The 18,819-nt window shown below is 44.1% G+C and overlaps 1 protein-coding gene across 1 annotated transcript in view; it reads left to right on the forward strand.

The window, feature by feature from the left end:
* The window catches only part of SPTLC2 (serine palmitoyltransferase long chain base subunit 2), a 112,465-nt gene that overhangs the window by 24,218 nt on the left and 69,428 nt on the right, over window positions 1-18,819 (forward strand). The window contains exon 2 of the mRNA XM_062181242.1: window positions 4,223-4,417. Coding sequence (XP_062037226.1) covers window positions 4,223-4,417 — 195 coding nt within the window. The remainder of the gene's footprint in view (window positions 1-4,222; window positions 4,418-18,819) is intronic.

Raw genomic sequence — 18,819 nt, forward strand, 5'->3', positions numbered from 1 at the left:
GAGGGAATAATTTACTAGTATTTTTCAAATAAATAATATATATATATATATATTTTAAAGGCAGAGTGACAGAGGGAAAGACAGAGAAAGAGATATCTTCCACTCACTGGTTCATTCCCCAAATGACTGCAATGGCTGGGTCTGTGCCTGGAACCAGGAGCCTGGAACTCCATCTTGGTCTCCCATGTGGGTGGCAGAGGTCCAAGTACTTGGACTATCCTCCACTGCCTACTGGGAGCATTAGCAGAGAGTTGGATTGGAAGTTGAGCAGCTGGGACTCAAATCAGCGCTTCAATATAGGATGCTGGTGTTGTAGGCAGTCTTAATCTGCTGTGCCAGCACACAGGCCCCACTAGCATTTTTCTGGATTACCTTGTTGACAGTGTTATTCTCAAGTTAGAATGAATAAAAGGCCTATTAGGAGTCTTCTTGGTGAACCCAGACTTCGAAATGCACTATAAAAATTTGTAGCCCATGTTTTATTTAAAAACTTGATCTCATTGACAATCTACTTGACAGTGAAAGGTTTCCGATTTGGGTTCTAGAAATGTCCACTGCTAATTGTGTAATCACCATGACTTAATACCTTCTTTGCCAGAGTGCTTGCTTTTGAAAGGGCAAAGAACGTAAGGTGTATTTTCATTCATTCAGTTATTTATTGAGCTCCTATGAGGTGTTACTTTCTATCATAATTGTAGTGATAAAAGTTATTATGTGTTAACAATAAATACTATCCTTGGTGCTAGATGTGCAATTATGTACTATACAGGCCTGGTGCTTTCCCTGGTGGAATATTAGACACATAAATGTTTGAATTATGTGAAAGGTACAATTTAGCATCAGTTCTTTTTTTAAAAAAGATTTTATTTATTTGAGAGAGAGATTTATGGACAGAGAAAGAGAGAGAGAGAAAGGTCTTCCATCTGCTGGTTCATTCCCCAGATGGCCACAATGACCAGAGCTGGGCCGATCCGAAGCCAGGAGCTTCTTCTGGGTCTCTGACACAAGTGCAGGGGCCCAAGTCCTTGGGCCATCCTCTACTGCTCTTCCAGGCCGTAGCAGAGAGCTAGATCGGAAGAGGAGTAGCTGTGACTTAAACTGGTACCCATATGGGAAGCTGGCGCCGCAGGCGAAAGCTTAGCCCACTATGCCACAGTGCCTAGCATCAGTTCTTAAAGATCAAATAATTTTGTTCTGTCTGAGCTGTAAGTCTTTCTGTGTTTGGGAGGTTTGCAAAACAGTTAGTCTGTCCATTCTGCCCCTGCATGATTAAGAGTCACGGGTGTTTGGCCTGAAGCCAAACTATGTGACTTCATAGTTACTTCATAGTTAAACCTGAATTCTTTATTATATTTAATACTAATATACTTAAAAGGCTTGGATAGAATCCCACAGTATTTAAAAATGGCTTAACCCACTGTGTCCTTTCTTCCTTTTAAAAGGCCACTTTTAAAGATTTAAATTGAACAATTATGTGTCATGGTAATTTTGATATACATATTATGTTGAAATATTCGCAGAATTGAAAACTTCAGACTTAATAGGCTTGGCTTCCTCCTTTCTAGATAGTTCAACAGTTTGAATTTTCTTGGTCCTATCATTTGGGGCATGTCTGAAATCAGACAGATATGATTAAAAGAGATCCACCCACTGCATTCCTGGCATACAAATCAGCTGTTAGACTGTGGGGCTCTGTTAATTTTCTGGCTTTTTAATGATTTGTACAATTGAGAGCCAATTTTAAATTTTTTAAAAGATTTTTTTTTTTTTATTTGAAAGGCAGAGCAATGAGAGTGGGGGGTAGAGAGAGAGAGATTTTCTGTCTGCTGGTTCACTCAGAAATGATTGCAGTAGTCAGGTCCAGGCCAGACCAAAGCCAGGAGCCCAGAATTCCATCCTGGTCTCTCACTGTGGATGCCAGGGGCCCAGCCCAAGTACTTGGGAAGTCTTCCTCTGTCTTCCCAGGCAAATTAGCAGGGAGCTAGATTGGAAGTGGAACAGCAGCTGGGACTCCAACCAGCACTTCCCATGCAAGCAGTGGCTTAACCTGCTGCACTACAGCACAAACCCCTAAATATTAAATATTGACACAAACTTCAATGCTTTGGGGGAAGAGATGGATGAAGACCTAAACCAGTTTTATAAATTGAAGCAGTGCCCCAAGATCCCAAGTGTCATACTTATCCAAATGCCTTTCCTTTATCAAACATGGCTATCTTTATCAGCTGTCTAACAAGTAGCTTCTTCAAATTAACATTAAAGGATATGAGTATTCTTTTTTTTTTTTTAAATTAATTATTCACTTGGAAGACACACACAGAGAGAGAGAGATCTTCAACCTGCTGGTTTACTCTCCAGGTAGCCTCAACAGCCAGAAACTGGAAGCTTCTTCTGGGTCTCCAAGTGAACACAGGGATCCAAGGACTTGGGTCATCTTCTGTTGCTTTCCCAGGCACATTAGCAGGTAGCTGGATCAGAAGTGGAGCAGCTGGGACTCCTATGGGAAGCCAGAGCTGTAGATGACAACTTTACCCTCTATGTCACATGCTGGACCTAGCATTTTATTTTTAAAGAAAAATATTCAGTGCATTATTATCTATACTCATTACTCCTTTATAATAGAATATTAGAACTTCTTACTCCTATCTTATTTTGCATTAAAAAATGAAAAAATTTTAAAATTTTTTCCAAAAATATTTATTTTGTTTCTTTGAGAGACAAGGAGATCTTCTATCTGCTCACTCCCCAAATGCCCACAGCAGCTAAGGCTGAGCCAGGCTGATCTCAGTCCAAATCTGCCATGTAGGGTTCAGGGCACCAGTACTCCTGAAGCCACCTGCTTGCCTCTCAGGTACACATTACATTAGCAGGGAACAAGAATCTGGAGTGGAGCCAAAATGCCAACCCAGGCATCCCAAGTGGCATCTCAACCACAGCTTTGGAACCATGCTTTGGAACTTCCAATTGTTTCATCTGTAAGCTAATAAAAGTACTTTTTCAGATATATTTTCTCTTTGTTAATTTATGTTTTGTTTTCTTTATCAAACAAAAGAAACTATACTTTCTTCAGATATAACATTTCAGGATTTATTTCAGAAAATCAAATAATGTTTAAAAAACAATGTTAAGCATGTCAATTTTTCTTATTCCCTCTTTCTTTAGGTTTGGTGTTACTGTTCATTTGAAGTATATATTATTTATAAATTCTTCCTTTCTTTCTTTTTAAAGATTTATTTGTTTGAAAGTCAGAGTTACAGAGAGGAAGAGACAGAGATCTTCCATCTGCTGGTTCACTCCCCACATGGCCACAGCAGCCAGGGCTGGGCCAGGCTGAAGCCAGGAGCTTCTTCTGGATCTCCCATACAGGTGGCAGGGACCTAAGCAGAACGTTAAGCCACCAACTGCAAAGCTGGCATCCCATAAGGGCATCAGTTCATGTCCTGGCTCCTCCACTTCAGATCTAGCTCCCTGCTCATGGCCTGGGAAAATCAGCAGAGGATGGTCCAAGTGGTTGGACCTTGGCCACTCATGTGGAAGACCTAAACGAAGCTCCTTTGCTCCTGGCTTTGGCCTGGCCCAGCCTTGGCTTTTGCGCCCATCTGGTGAATAAACCAGAGGGTAGAAGACCTGTCTCTTTCTCTTTCTGTCTCCCTCTCTGTTGACTAAATAAATAAATATCTTTTAAAAAGATCAGACACTAAGATCTAAGCAGGGCACACTTGTTTTCAACAGAAATAATTCAGGGACCAACGTTGGGTCTATCAAGTTAAGCTGTCGCCTATGACAATGCTGGCATCCCATACGGGCGCTGGTTCAAGTCCCGGCTGCTCCACTTCCTATCCAGCATTCTGCTTATACGCCTGGGAAAGTAGCATAAGATAGCCCAAGTCCTTGGCCTCTGCATACACATGGGAGACCCTGAGGAAGCTCCTGGCTCCTACTTTGGTCTGGCCCAGCCCCAGTCATTGCAGACATTTGGGGAGTGTACCCGCAGATGGAAGATCTCTCTCTGTCTCTCCATCTCTCTCTGTAACTCAACCTTTCAAACAAATAAATAAATCTTAAAAGAAAAGAAAAGACGTGTGCTCTGCTTAGATCTTAGTGTTTCATTTGAGTGTTAGAGAATTCTCAAGGCTAGCTCTGCAAATCTCTGAGGATTAGATTGTAAGTAGAAATCTTTTCTTCCTGTGATTGAAATAAACATTTTTAACTTCTCCTTCAGATCCACCATGTTACACAAAATGGAGGACTATACAAAAGACCATTTAATGAAGCTTTCGAAGAGACACCCATGCTGGTTGCGGTGCTCACTTATGTGGGCTATGGAGTACTCACTCTCTTTGGATATCTTCGAGATTTCTTGAGACATTGGAGAATTGAAAAATGTCATCATGCAACAGAAAGAGAAGAACAAAAGGTAATTGTTGGAATCTTTAATTCTGTAAATGGAAGCCTTTTATAGAAATTCTAATGTTTTTACCCCAGATTTTTTTCTTATGTCCATGGAAATAGGCAGGCTCTGTGTAAAAGTTAGTATTAGGTTTATTCAGGTCAGCATATGAGTGATTTATGCTTGGGAACCACAAACCCAATGACTTTATTTTTAAATATTTATTTTATTTTGTCTTTTTTTTTTTTTTTTTTTTGACAGGCAGAGTTAGACAGTGAGAGAGACAGAGAGAAAGGTCTTCCTTTTTCTGTTGGTTCACCCCCCCCAGGTCGTCGCTACAGCCAGCATGTTGCGGCTGGCACGCTGTGCCAATCCAAAGCCAGGAGCCAGGTGCTTCCTCCTGGTCTCCCATGCGGGTATAGGGCCCAAGAACCTGGGCCATCCTCCACTGCACTCCCAGGCCACAGCAGAGAGCTGGAACAGAAGAGGAGCAACCAGGACAGAATCCGGCACCCTGACCAGGACTAGAACCCAGGGTGCCGGTGCCGCAGGCAGAGGATTAGCCTAGTGAGCCGTGGTGCCGGCCTTATTTTATTTTGAAAGGGAGAGTTTTATATATAGAGAGAGACAGAGAGAGAGAGGTCTTTCATCCGCTGATTCACTCCCCAAATGACTGCAACAGCCAGGGCTGCGCCAGGCCGGAGCCAGGAGCTGCTTCTGGGTCTCCCACGTGAGTGCAGGATGGGCCATCTTCTGCTGCTTTCCCATACACACTAGCAGGGAGCTGGATCAGAAGTGGAGCATCTGGGACTCAAACCAGTGCCCATATGGGATGCTGGCACTGCAGACAGTGACTTAACCTTCTATGCCACAGCGCCAACCTCCCTAATGATTCTGTTAGTGGTAAGCAAGTTAACAAGGTTTAATGGGATAGGGCATCCATCAGAACAGATAGGCACCTCTCCAGATGGAATCCGAGACAGTGCCTGGCCTTTCAGACTGGGGTAAGCAAGGTTACATAGTTTAATAGAGAGAATACACCTGACAGGCCAGGTGGGTATCTCAACAAAGAACTGAGAGCTAAGGGCTGAAATACGCCTGATAGAGAGGGCAGACGTCAAGAAAGCGCTGAGAGCCAAGCCCAGTGACTTCAAGGAATCTTGGACAGTGTTCAAAAGCAGTCTGATGCTGGTCAGCATGTGTGTATTCCATAACAGTAAATTTTTCATTTATCATTGCACAGTGAATATACATTGATTTTGCCCATAAGGTCTGCTTTAGCCAGCAAGAGCAAATTTTTCACAGGTTGGAGATTCTTTTCTTTCTTTCTTTCTTTTTTTAAAGATTTATTTTATTTACTTGAAAGACAGAGGTACAAAGAGAGGTAGATCCAGAGAGAGAGAGAGATCTTTCATCCTCTGTTTCTCCCCAGTTAGCCACAGTGGCCGGAGCTGTGCCGATCCGAAGCCAGGAGCCAGGAGTTTCTTCTGGGTCTCCCACACAAGTGCAAGGGCCTAAGGGGTTGAACCATCTTCTACTGCTTTCCTAGGCCACAGCAGAGAGTAGGATCGGAAGAGAAGCAGCTGGGACTTGAACCAGCGCCCATATGGGATGCCAGCACTGTAGGCTGGGGCTTTAACCTGCTGCACCACAGCGCCAGCCCCGAGATTATTTTCTTTAAAACATGATTGGTTAAACACATCTTCACAGATAGGGAGGGTATTGTTTCTGAAAAGAGGCTACTGAAAAGAAGTTACTATTTTAAAAAAATATTTATTTATTTATTTGAAAGAGTTACACTGAGAGAGAAGGAGAGGCAGAGAGAGAGAGAGAGAGGTCTTCCATCTGCTGGTTCACTCCCCAATTGGCTGCAATGGCTGGAGTTGGGCCGATCTGAAGCTGGGAGCCAGGAGCTTCTTCCAGGTCTCCCACACAGGTGCAGGGGCCCAAGCACTTGAGCCATCTTCTGCTTCCCAGGCCATAGCAGAGAGCTGGATCAGAAGTGGAGCAGCCAGGACTTTGACTGGCACCCAAATGGGATGCACTCACTGCAGGTGGCGCTTTACCCACAGTGCCACCCCCAAGAAGTTATTAATTTTAAGAACGACATTTCTGAGAGTAGATAAGGGATATGCAGGTAAAGAACAAAGGATTGCTCAAGGTTGCTCCAAATGGCTAAGACAAAAGAGCCTATGTGCATATCACGCAAGTCAGATTGACCTGTTAGGTAAGATTCATGGCTGTGTCTGGCCGCCCCTCAGACAAGTTCCAGTAGCTATTTCTCTTGAATGCTCCCAAGATTTTTTAGGGGTGGTTCTTAGAAATTTGGGTACATGTTTATTTATGGAATAAGAAGAGGGAGGAGAAAAGAGGGAAAGAGAGGAGGGAGATCTTCCATCCACTGATTCCTTCTCCAAATGCCCACAACAGCCAGAGCTGAGCCAGTCTGAAGCCAGGGGCCTAGAACTCTATCTCCGTCTTCCATGTGAGTGGCAGGAACTGTTATGGACCCTCTAGCTGGACCTAGTCCAGGTTCTTGTCTATCTATGTATAGGAATACAATTGGGAGATGTAGACATAAGCAGGATTTATTTAAAGGCAAAGTGATAGTTCACACTCAGACATGAGTGCAGGCAACCTCATGAGGGAGCGTTGTCCTAATCCAAGCTTACCCTTTTGTAGGATAAGGGGTGGTGCTTAGGGCATGGCTTGATTGAATGTTCAGAAGAGACTGGGTGTAGGGGGTGCTGCTGTACACCTTGTAGTCTAGGAAGGTGTTACGGTGCCTAGTGCCTGCTGGAAAGTGGATGTGCCAAGCCTTTAGCCATGTTGAATGGACACAGAAGGTGACGTGGTTTGGGCAGTGTGAGCCAATTGGGTGTTGGCAATCTTCTGTTCCTCCTTGCTCACCAGCTATCTGACTGCCCATATCAAAGCCAAGTACTTGGGCTGCTGTCTTCTGCTTCCCAGACAGATTAACAGGAAACTGGATCAGAAGCAGAGGCAGGATTTTGTCCCAGGCATTGCAGTATGGGATGTGGGCACCTTGAGCAGTGTCTTAACCCCCTGTGCTACAATGCCCGCCCTTGGGTATGTGTCACAATAAAAACATTCCAGATGCAGTAAAATGAAAACAATCCACAGGAAAACTGAAAACAAAGTTAAAGGCATGGAGAAATTAAGTCATTTAACATATCTTAATTTAAATCACCACATGAACCTAGTAAGATAGACAGCACTATCTATTTCATGGATTAGAAAGCTAAAATTCTAAAGTACCTAGTGCCATCGCTGTATGTGGACAGAAGGCTGTGAATTTCCAAAATCCATGCTTTTTCTGTTCACACTACCGTATTACATCCCAAGTTGTATTTACATTCTCCTGAAAAGCTTGTATTCTGTAGAACTTGTGATGCGTTTTCTCATAGACCCAGTAGACCTAGTTATCTGGTTCACAGATCAGCTCCTCTGCCCAAACAAACAAGGCTAAAGCAGGTAAAGCAGAGTGTGGTGGGCTGTTCTGTTTCTAATGGGAACTGTCAGTGGTAAGCAGAGATGGTCATGGTTTTCTCTGAGGAGGAGGCCCTTCTTTACTCTACTCAACTTTTCTCTGTACATTATTTTGTGCTTTTAGAGTTTTTTTTTTTTTTTTTTTTGGTGGGGGGGGGAGTTGTAAAAGCTCTTTTATAAAGCCATTTAAAAAAAAAGTTTACAAAAGGAAAAAAGAACAGAAAGAGAATAACTTGCTTTAAAATGTCCTCAAGAGAGAAAAAAATAAAGGGGACAGTTGTGCTTTTAGCGTTTTACACAATCCGCATGCATTATTTTAGTAATCAATAGACTTAGTGAGAGCCAATATGGTGACACACTGGGTTAAGCCACTGCCTGTAATGCCAGTATCCCATATGGGCTCTGGTTCCAGATTCAGCTGCTCCACTTCTGACCCAGCTTCCTGCTAATGCACTTGGGCCCCTGCACCCTCGTGGGAGATCCAGATGTAGCTCCTAGCTCCTGGCTTTGGCCTGACCCATCCTTGGCCTTTGCGGCCATTTGGGGAGTAAACCAGTGGATGGAAGATCTCTCTCTTTCTCTCTGTCTCTCTATCTCTGTCACTGTCTCTCTCTCACTCTGCCTTTCAAATGAATAAATCTTTAATAAAAATTGGCCGGCGCCGTGGCTCAACAGGCTAATCCTCTATCTTGCGGCGCCGGCACACCGGGTTCTAGTCCTGGTTGGGGCGCCGGATTCTATCCTGGTTGCTCCTCTTCCAGGCCAGCTCTCTGCTATGGCCCGGGAAGGCAGTGGAGGATGGCCCACGTCCCTGGGCCCTGCACCCGCATGGGAGACCAGGAGAAGCACTTGGCTCCTGGCTTTGGATCAGCGCAATGCGCCGGCCACAGCGGCCATTGGAGGGTGAACCAACGGCAAAAAGGAAGACCTTTCTTTCTGTCTCTCTCTCTCTCTCACTATCCACTCTGCCTGTCCAAAAAAAAAAAAAAAAAAAAAAAAAAAAATTTAGTGGGGCCAGCTCTGAGGCACAGTGGGTAAGGCCATCACCTGCAGTGCTAGCATCCCATTTGGGCACTGGTTCAAGTCCTGGCTGCTCCACTTTCAAATCAGCTCCCTGGTAATGCACCTGGGAAGCAGTAGAAGATGGCCCAAGTCTTTGGGACCCTGCATCCATGTGGGAGACCCAGAAGAAACTCCTGACTCCTGGCTTTAGATTGGTGCAGCTCTGGCCATTGCAGCTATCCGAGGAGTGAACCAGTGAGTAGAAGACCCCCACCCCCCACCTCTTCCTCTCTGTAACTCTGCCTTTCAGTCAAATAAATAAATCTTTAAAAAAACGGGAAAAAAAATTAATGAGGAAGGCTTTTGGTCTAGCGTTAAACCAGCAGTTAGGATGCCTGTGTCCTGTAACAGTGCTGGGAGTACCAAGGTTCGATCCTTGGTTCTTGACCCCAGCTTCTGGTTGATGCAGACCCTGGGACAAAGGAGTGGTGGCTCAAGGAATTAGATTCCTACCGGTAGGTTGATAGATTGAGTTCCTGGTTCATGACTTTGGCCCTCTCCCTACTATTTTGGATGTTTGGGGAGTAACTAGCAAATGGGAGGTTTTCTCACTCTCAGTTTTTCTTCATCTCTCTGTCTTCTGTCTCAAAAATTTATTTAAAAAAATTGATGTTAAAAATGCCTAATTTTACTAAAAATAAACCTACTTGTTCTTGACATAGAATGTGGCAAGGTAGCCCTGCAGGTCAGGGAATTTGCCAGATGAGAGTTGGGCTTAAGACATTAACTTCATGCCCGGCATTGTGATATAGCAGGTTAAGCTGCTGCTGTGGCTTCTCCACTTCTGATCCAACTCCCTACTAAGGATCCAGCTCCCTGCTAATGGCACTTGGGAAAGCAAGGGAGGATGGCCCAGGTGCTTCTGCCCCTGCATCCACTTGGAGAACTGGAAGAAGCTCCTGGCTTCTGGCTTTTATTTGGTCCAGCCCAAGCTGTAGGGGCCATTTGGAGAGTGAACCAGTGGATGGAAGATTCTCTCTGTTTCTGTTTCTGTCTCTCTCTGTCTCTGGCTCTCTCTCTCTCTCTCTCTCCCCTTTCTCTGTGTAACCTTTCAAATAAGTAAATTAATATTTTTTTTAAGATTTATTTATTCATTTAAAAGGCAGAGTTACAGACAGAGGTAGAGAGAGAGTCTTCCATCTACTGGTTCACTCCCCAAATAGCAGCAATGGCAGGAACTGAGCTGATCCAAAGCCAGGAGCCTCTTCCGGGTCTCCCACGTGGGTGCAGGGGCCCAAGGGCTTGGGGCATCTTCTACTGCTTTCCCAGGCCATAGCAGAGAACTGGATCAGAAGTGGAGCAGCCGGGTCTTGAACCAGTGCCCACATGGGATGCTGGCACTTCTGGCCAGGGCATTTAACCCAAGGTGCCCCCAATTTTTTTTTTTTTAAGTTAACTTCCATTATTGTTCATCATATCTCTTTTGTGAGCTGTTAGAGGGGAGGGGCATGTATGGGGGAGGCAAGGTCACCCCTGTGAGAGGAGCCAGTAAGTGTTGATTGTATTAGTAACTTCAGGGAAAGGATGGTGTTCATATGATGGATGGCGAAGAGTACATCAGAAACTCAGAGAGATGGCTGGCGCCACAGCTCAATTTGCTAATCCTCCGCCTGTGGCGCTGACACCCTGGGTTCTAGTCCCGGTTGGGGTGCCGGATTCTGTTCTGGTTGCTCCTCTTCCAGACCAGCTCTCTGCTGTGGCCTGGGAAGACAGTGGAGGATGGCCCAAGTCCTTGGGCCCTGCACCCGCACGGGAGACCAGGAGGAAGCACCTGGCTCCTGGCTTCGGATCGACGCAGTGCGCCAGCCGTGGCGGTCATATAGGGGGTGAACCAATGGAAGGAAGACCTTTCTCTCTGTCTCTCTCTCTAACTCTGCCTGTCAAAAAAAAAAAAAAAAAAAAAAAAAGAAACTCTGAGAGAGGAAACAACCTTGTCACAGGAAAACCAGTTACCATATGTATAGATCAAGAAATCTAGAATTCTAGCCCCTGAGAGAGAATCAAGCATCACTCTCTCTCTCTCTCTCATTCACTCAATTCTTTCTTTCTCTAACTTTCAAGTAAATAAAGAAATCTAAAAAAAGAGACAAATTTTGAAATTTCTTTGGTTCTCCTTCTTCCCCTGTGTGCATCCACAATACAGTGATTTTGTGCATTTAGTTTTAATTTAGTTTAAGTTAAAGCTTACTGTACCTTTACTGTGTTGTACACTATTGCAGTTGCTCATTCATAGGCCTGTATCCTCCTACTATGCTAAATTGATGGTAGTTGTGACTGATGATAGCTAAAATTTTATTTATATGTTCAAGCTAAAAAGTCTTTATCTGCAGGGACCTCTTACAGAGGTGTGGTGTAACGAACATTTGGGAGAACCTGGAAAGTGTTTCCAATGTCAGACTAAGGAGTGTGGTAGGCAGTGTGGAGTGCAGGGCAGCTTTTGAATAGGGGGTAACTACAGTGCTCAAAGTGTGATGAGTGAATGATGAGTGAATGGATGACTTTGTGAATGAACACATTATATTAGGAACTTATTTCCTGTTCCCAGAGGGTAAACTGATTGTTTTAAGTTTTGGGAGCTGCCTGTATATACTGGACATTATGTAAAAGAATTAAAACAAAGATTTTATTCTTAAGTAGTTTCTGGCTTTGATGAGGAAACAGACACTTAAATCATGGGCCTTTGCAAAAAAAAAAAAAAAAAATTACACAAGCAAATAGTACTTGAATTGTGTGAAAATGGAGAACAAGAAAGTAATCCAAGGATCGCAGAGTCAGGAAATAGTTCTTGGAGGAAGTAGCAGGAGGAAATGTGTGGGTGTGTGTCAGGCCTGTACAGTTTGTTGGGAGGAAGATGGTACTAAATTATTCAAATTCACTTCTATTAAGATTTTCACAGTAGAAAACGTTAGCAGTTTTTTATAAAAGGGAGATTGATTGATTGATTGACTGATTTGAAAGGCAGAGTTAGGGGGTGAGAGAGATCTTCTATCTGCTGGTTCACTCCCTAAATGGCTACAACAGCCAGAACAGGGCCAGACTTAAGCCAGGAGCCAGGAACTTCTTCCAGGTCACCCACATGGATACAGAGGCCCAAATACTTGGTCCATCGTGCACTGCCTTCCCAGTGGAAGCTGGATCTCTGGATCAGAAGTGGAGTAGCTGAGACTTGAACTGGTGCCTATAAGGGATGTTGGTGTGTTAGGTGGTGGCTTACCCCTCTGCCCTGCAACGTTGGCTGCAAAACAGTTAAAACAGCTAAGTTGTGCCATTTTCTTACAAAAAGTCAGCTTTTAGAGGGAAAAGAAGGGTCATTTAGCTTTATTGTAGGTCATTTTTGCTTTCTGATGGGAAGTTACATAGGCAAATTTAGGTGTCAAACTTGAAGGAGGTGGGGGAAAGTGCTCGGGATCATAAAATGCAAATATGTTGCTGCTCCTCATTTCACTGAGTGAGTGGCATCCATAGCCACTTCCTGGTTTCTTCCTCATTCCATTCCCAGAGTAGCCCATTTTAGCTGCTTATGTCAGTTCGTCTTTATAGAGACATCTTGCAGGGTATGGAGCTTCAGGTGGAACTGAATCCTGTGGTCACAATAGTAAAGAAGAGGTGCCATGAGTTTAGGTTAATAAATTACATCTCTTGGAATTCTTTACCTCCTGATCCTCTCATTCTTTGTTGTGTTTTGGATGAGAACGTTGTTCTCCCCAGCTTGTGGTTCATTTGTTTTTATGTGAGGTGAAGCTAATAGTCCAGAGAAATGTGTATAATAGGTATGCTAAAACTTGAATTAACAAAAATATTCTAATATACAGATAGGAAATAATGAGAAATCTAAGAAGTAAGTTTATAGTAGGTAATTACCAAACACTTCCTAAATTGTAAGTTATATTTTGTCTTCATAGCTTATTCATGATCAGATATCAGAAATGGACGGGATAGAATACTGGGAAGGGAGATTTCATGTCCACATCTTGATATGCTTTAAACTTCAGGATATAAAAGAAAAGTCAATCAAAATGTTTTAATAAGAATTCTTAGAAAGATTTCATTCCTGACTTTCTTCAGAAAGAGGCTTGTTAAGAATATTCTTTTTTTTTTTTAACTTTTATTTAATGAATATAAATTTCCAGTGTACAGCTTATGGATTACAATGGCTTCCCCCTCCCATAACTTCCCTCCCACCCGCAACCCTCCCCTCTCCCACTCCCTCTCCCCTTCCATTTGCATCAAGATTCATTTTCAATTCTCTTTATATACAGAAGATCAATTTAGTATAAAGATTTCAACAGTTTGCACCCACACAGAAACACAAAGTGAAACATACTGTTTGAGTACTAGTTATAGCATTAAATCACAATGTACAGCACATTAAGGACAGAGATCCCGCATGAGGAGCAACTGCACAGTGGCTCCTGTTGTTGACCCAACAAATTGACACTCTAGTTTATGGCGCCAGTAACCATCCTAGGCTGTCGTCATGAGTTGCCAAGGCTATGGAAGCCTTCCAAGTTTACCGACTCTGATCATATTTAGACAAGGTCATAAAAGACAGAGTGAGGATAGTAACCAATGATCCTAAGAGTGGCATTTACCAGGTTTGAACCATTATACAGCATTAAGTGGGGAAGAGGACCATCAGTACACACAGGTTGGGAGTAGAGCCATTGGTGGTAGAGTAGAGGTTATGATTACAAAGGAATGAGGCCCAAGTGCACTAGACAGGGCCTAGAACAAAGGACAGAGTCATTATTAGAGGAGCTAAGAAAGGTGCTGTCTAAGCTACAATGAAGTTTTCTGATTGAGAGGCAAATAGAACCTGATAGAAGGGGCTTGATAATAATCTGGTGGGCTTTAGGCCTTGTAAATTCAGAGGCCCAGACCTATCTATCTCTTCACATGGGGTATATCCTAAGGGAGGTGTGAACCTCCTAGGGGAAGGCACTCTGTTGACTTTCATTACTTGGCTGGCCTGGGAGGAGAGCTGGCCAGGTAAAGGCAGGTGGCATCTCTAACAAGAAATTTACAGTTCTGCCTGCAATGTTGCTGACCCTACTTGACCATACCCTCAGCTGCAGTGGTCACTTTGGAAGTTGGGCTGAGTGAAGGGCTTTTCAGCTTAGAGCCAATAAGATCTGTGGCTCTGACCTGGGCATCCTTCGACTCCAGGGCAGGTCCATTTCCAGTGATCCAACTCTTTGCAGAGCTGCCAGTGCTCTTCACAAGCTGACTTCTGCTGAAGCCCAGGCTTACCACATTGAAAGCCACTGCAGTGGACTGGCCTGTTGGGTCTCCTTGAGGGCAGATCACTGTACAGATCAGCCATTAATAGGCCTGCCACCCATTGCTTCTGATGCCGAGCTTTCTTTTCCTCCTGGTTTGTGTTAAAGCAGACCAGAGGATGCAAGTCAAGGGAGTGCCCGTGTCCCATCTCTAATCTTCGGTGGCCTGAACTACAAGTCTATAGTCACAGGCATGTTCTGTAGTAGTTTTTCTAAGGTAGACAATGCCCATGAGGAAGATTATATTCTCACTTTAAAACTTTCTTTCCCTTTGGTCTGAAAGGGAGGTTTTTTCTACTTACTGTATGCTTCGCTGATGGCGAAGTGAATCTAGCTATGAGATTATTATTTAAGTTCTTATTTTGGCTATGCTATTACAGAAAAATGTTAGCCATCTCTTTTATAAGGTCTAAAGATTAAATTGTGCATCCTACAGATTCCTTCATAATAGAATTAGTTTCCTACCTTGAAGAGAATAGAGAAATGAAAGAACAAGTTGGGCTTAGAATAGAGAAATGAGGGAGCAAGTCCTAGATCGCTTGCTGACAATAGCAATATCACATGAATACTTAGCAAACCGTTTCAACCACTAGATAACAACTTAAGAAAACATTTACCAGAAGGTCCAATGCCTTCTATAAATTTTAAGAATCATGTATTTGAAAACACCTCTTAAATATCTAACATGGTGTAGTTTGTTTAGCCAGTAAACTTAAGCACAACCATCTAAAATGTTTTTAGTTTCTTTCTACCAACACGTTTAAAACATATGATACACAGATTCAGGTCACACAAATTAAAATGTATCTTTGATTGATTTTAGCAGCTTAAATTTATGGACAATGTTAAGAATATTGTTTGCAGTGGAGGATGGCCCAAGTGCTTGGGTCCTGCACCCCATGGGAGACCAGGAGAAGCACCTGGCTCCTGCCATCGGATCAGCGTGGTGCGCCGGCCGCAGCAGCCATTGGAGAGTGAACCAATGGCAAAGGAAGACCTTTCTCTCTGTCTCTCTCTCACTATCCACTCTGCCTGTTTAAAAAAAAAAAAGAATATTCTTAATATTTTTGCAGTATCTTAAGAAACTTATTGTAGTATATAGTTGTCTTGTGTATTAGGGTTAGGGACCGTTCAGTTGACTTATCCCCTTCAGTTCTCTAGATCATCCCACGTTTAAAAGACTGCTTGGTGTTATGTATGGGGCCCAGAACAGCGGAGAACTGGTTTTTGTTTTTAAAAAATAGCTTTATTGAGATAGACATGCCAGAGATCACCTGTTTGCAGTGCTTCGAACCTCTGTCTTTCATTTATTTACAGATTTATGCAGCCAGTGTAATTTATAGCATTGTCATCATCTGAAGAAGATTTATCAGCTGTCATTCTTTTCTTCAACCCTCCACTCTGCTCTTGCAACCACTAATCTGTTTGCTGTCCCTGCAGATTTACCTCTTCTGGACATTTCATATTAAAAGGGATCATGCAGTCTGATCTTTTGTGTCTGGCACTTTGGTTTGGCGTAATGGTTTTGAGGCTTATCCATGGTATAGCATGTATTAGTACTTTGTTCCTTTGTATTGCTGAGTGATGTTCCATGGTAGGGAGTAGTCATCTCTTTTTTATTTCCTATAGGGATTTCTCACTGCTAGGAAACGACACCCCAAATAAATCTTTTAAACTAGTTTTGTAGTAAATTTCCCACTTTATCCTTTTGCACTAGTGCCAGTATTAAATTCACAAGATTTTCTGGTATTTATTGAGGTTTTTGTTTTTGTTTAGAGCAGCGGTGTAGCTTTTTAACCAAGGCTTTATCTTGTGAATCTTTAGGCTTCGATTTTTTTTTTTTTGACAGGCAGAGTTAGAGAGACAGAGGGAAAGGTCTTACCTTTCGTTGGTTCACCCCCTATATGGCCGCTATGGCCGGCGCACCGCACCAATCTGAAGCCAGGAGCCAGGTGCTTCCTCCTGGTCTCCCATGCGGGTGCAGGTCCCAAGCACTTGGGCCATCTTCCACTGCCTTCCCGGGCCACAGCAGAGAACTGAACTGGAAGAAGAGCAACTGGGACAGAATCTGGCGCCCCAACCAGGACTAGAACCCGGGGTTCCAGCGCCGCAGGCAGAGGATTAGCCTAGTGAGCTGCGGCACCAGCCTAGGCTTCAATTTTTAAGTTTACATTTTCTTTGCATTCATCAATTTGAAACTTTCTTTAAAAGCTTTTAATTGGGCCAGTGCCGTGGCTCAACAGGCTAATCCTCCGCCTTGCGGCGCCGGCACACTGGGTTCTAGTCCAGGTTGAGGCGCCGGATTCTATCCCAGGTGCCCCTCTTCCAGGCCAGCTCTCTGCTATGTCCCGGGAAGGCAATGAAGGATGGCCAAGTCCTTGGGCCCTGCACCCGCATTGGAGACCAGGAGGAAGCACCTGGCTCCTGGCTTTGGATCAGCTCAATGCGCTGGCCGCAGCAGCCATTGGAGGGTGAACCAATGGCAAAAAGGAAGACCTTTCTCTCTCTCTCTCTCTCTCTCACACACACACTATCCACTCTGCCTGTCAAAAAAAAGCTGTTAATTGTGAACATGAAAGTTTAAATAATCAGTGTTTTTGTCTGACATTCTGTGGTGTAGTATAGGAAGTTAAGCCCCTGTTTTAGGTGCCTGTATCCATATCAGATTGATGATTGGAGTCCTGTCTATTCTGCTTCTGATCTAGTTTCCTGCTGATGCATCCTGGGGAGCAACAGATGATGGTTTGAGTGCTTGGGCCCTGCCTCCCACATGGGAGACCCAGGTAGAGTTCCAGGCTGCTGGCTTCGGGCTGGCCCAGCTCAGGCTGTTGCATGCATTTAGGGAGTGAACCAGTGGGATCTGCCACTCTGTCTTTCAAGTAAATATAAATAAACCTTTTTAAAAATTGAGTACTCTTGGGATGTTAAACTGGTGAAGATATTTTAAAGTGTTAATCAAAATGAGAAAATAAAGTTAACAGAAATACTAGAATTCGTGGTTCCCTGGGACTACCCAATAAGCCCTTATCAATTCTTGGATCCCATTTGAAGTTTCCTTATCTTTTAAGCTCTATTTTAGTTTTATGTTTATCTTCTTCCTGAAGTGTTTTGAAAATGTCACGATAATTTCAGTGATAAATAGCTGAAAATCTAAAATGTAATCTATTCTACTTGAATTCAGCTTCTGCCAGGGCTAAGGCATGCTGATTGGCCAGTACTTTGATGCTTCTGTCTAATACACATCCAGTTTTGACTGTTAGGGTGGTAGTGATTCAGCTTCTGCAACACTAGACATGTGGTATTTTTCTCGTCTTTAAAAAGCCTTTTCTTGGGCCCATTTCCTCTTCCATCTACTCTACCCTTTTTTTAGATTAGAGTTTCCTGGCATCTCTGTTTCCTGAACCCATTCATGTCAGATTTTTGTCCCTACGACCACAAACCCCTGTGTTGCAAAATCTAACAGTCCTTTAATCTTAATCTTATTGAACACCTGTCAGCAGCATTTGACACAGTCAGTCATTATCTCCTTCTGGAAACATTTTTTTTTAAAGATTTATTTTATTTATTTGAAAGACAGAGTGACAGAGAGAAAGAGAGAGGGCTTCCATGTGCTGGTTCACTTCTCAAATGGCCACAATGGCTGGGTCAGGAGCCAGGAGCTTCCTCTGGATCTCCCATGCAGGTGCAGGGGCCCAAGTACTTGGGCCATCCTCTGCTGCTTTCCCTGACACATTAGCAGAGAGCTGGATCAGAAGTGGAACAACTGGGACTAGAACCAGCACCCATATGGGATGCCGGTACTTTAGGCCAGGGTCTTAACCCACTGCGCCACAGCGCTGGTCCCTGGAAACATTTTTTGAAATTATTTTTTGGGGCTGGCACTGTGGCATAGCAGGTAAAGCTGACACCTGCAGTGCTGGCATCCCATATGGGTGCTAGTTCTAGTCCCAGTTGTTCCACTTCCAATCCAGCTCTCTGCTATAGCCTGGGAAAGCAGCAGAAGGTGGCCTAAGTGCTTGGGCTCCTGCACTTGCGTGGGAGACTCAGAAGAAGCTCCAGGCTCTTGGCTTTGGATCAGCCCAACTCCGGCCATTGCGGCCGATTTGGGGAGTAAACCAGTGGATGGAAGACCTCTCTCTATGCCTCTGCCTCTGCCTCTGCCTCTCTGTAACTCTGCCTTTCAAATAAAGGATCAGAAGTGGAGCAGCCGGGTCTCGAACCAGCGCCCATATGGGATGCTGGAGCTTCAAGCCAGGGCATTATTTTTTTTTTTATTTATTTTTTTATTTTTGACAGGCAGAGTGGACAGTGAGAGAGAGACAGAGAGAAAGGTCTTCCTTTGCCGTTGGTTCACCCTCCAATGGCCGCCGTGGCCGGCGCACCGCGCTGATCCGAAGCCAGGAGCCAGGTGCTTCTCCTGGTCTCCCATGGGGTGCAGGGCCCAAGGATTTGGGCCATCCTCCACTGCACGCCCGGGCCACAGCAGAGAGCTGGCCTGGAAGAGGGGCAACCGGGACAGAATCCGGCGCCCCGACCGGGACTAGAACCCTGTGTGCCGGCGTCGCTAGGCAGAGGGTT

Source organism: Lepus europaeus, chromosome 22, assembly GCF_033115175.1.
Source record: "Lepus europaeus isolate LE1 chromosome 22, mLepTim1.pri, whole genome shotgun sequence".
NCBI classification, from domain to species: Eukaryota; Metazoa; Chordata; class Mammalia; order Lagomorpha; family Leporidae; genus Lepus; species Lepus europaeus.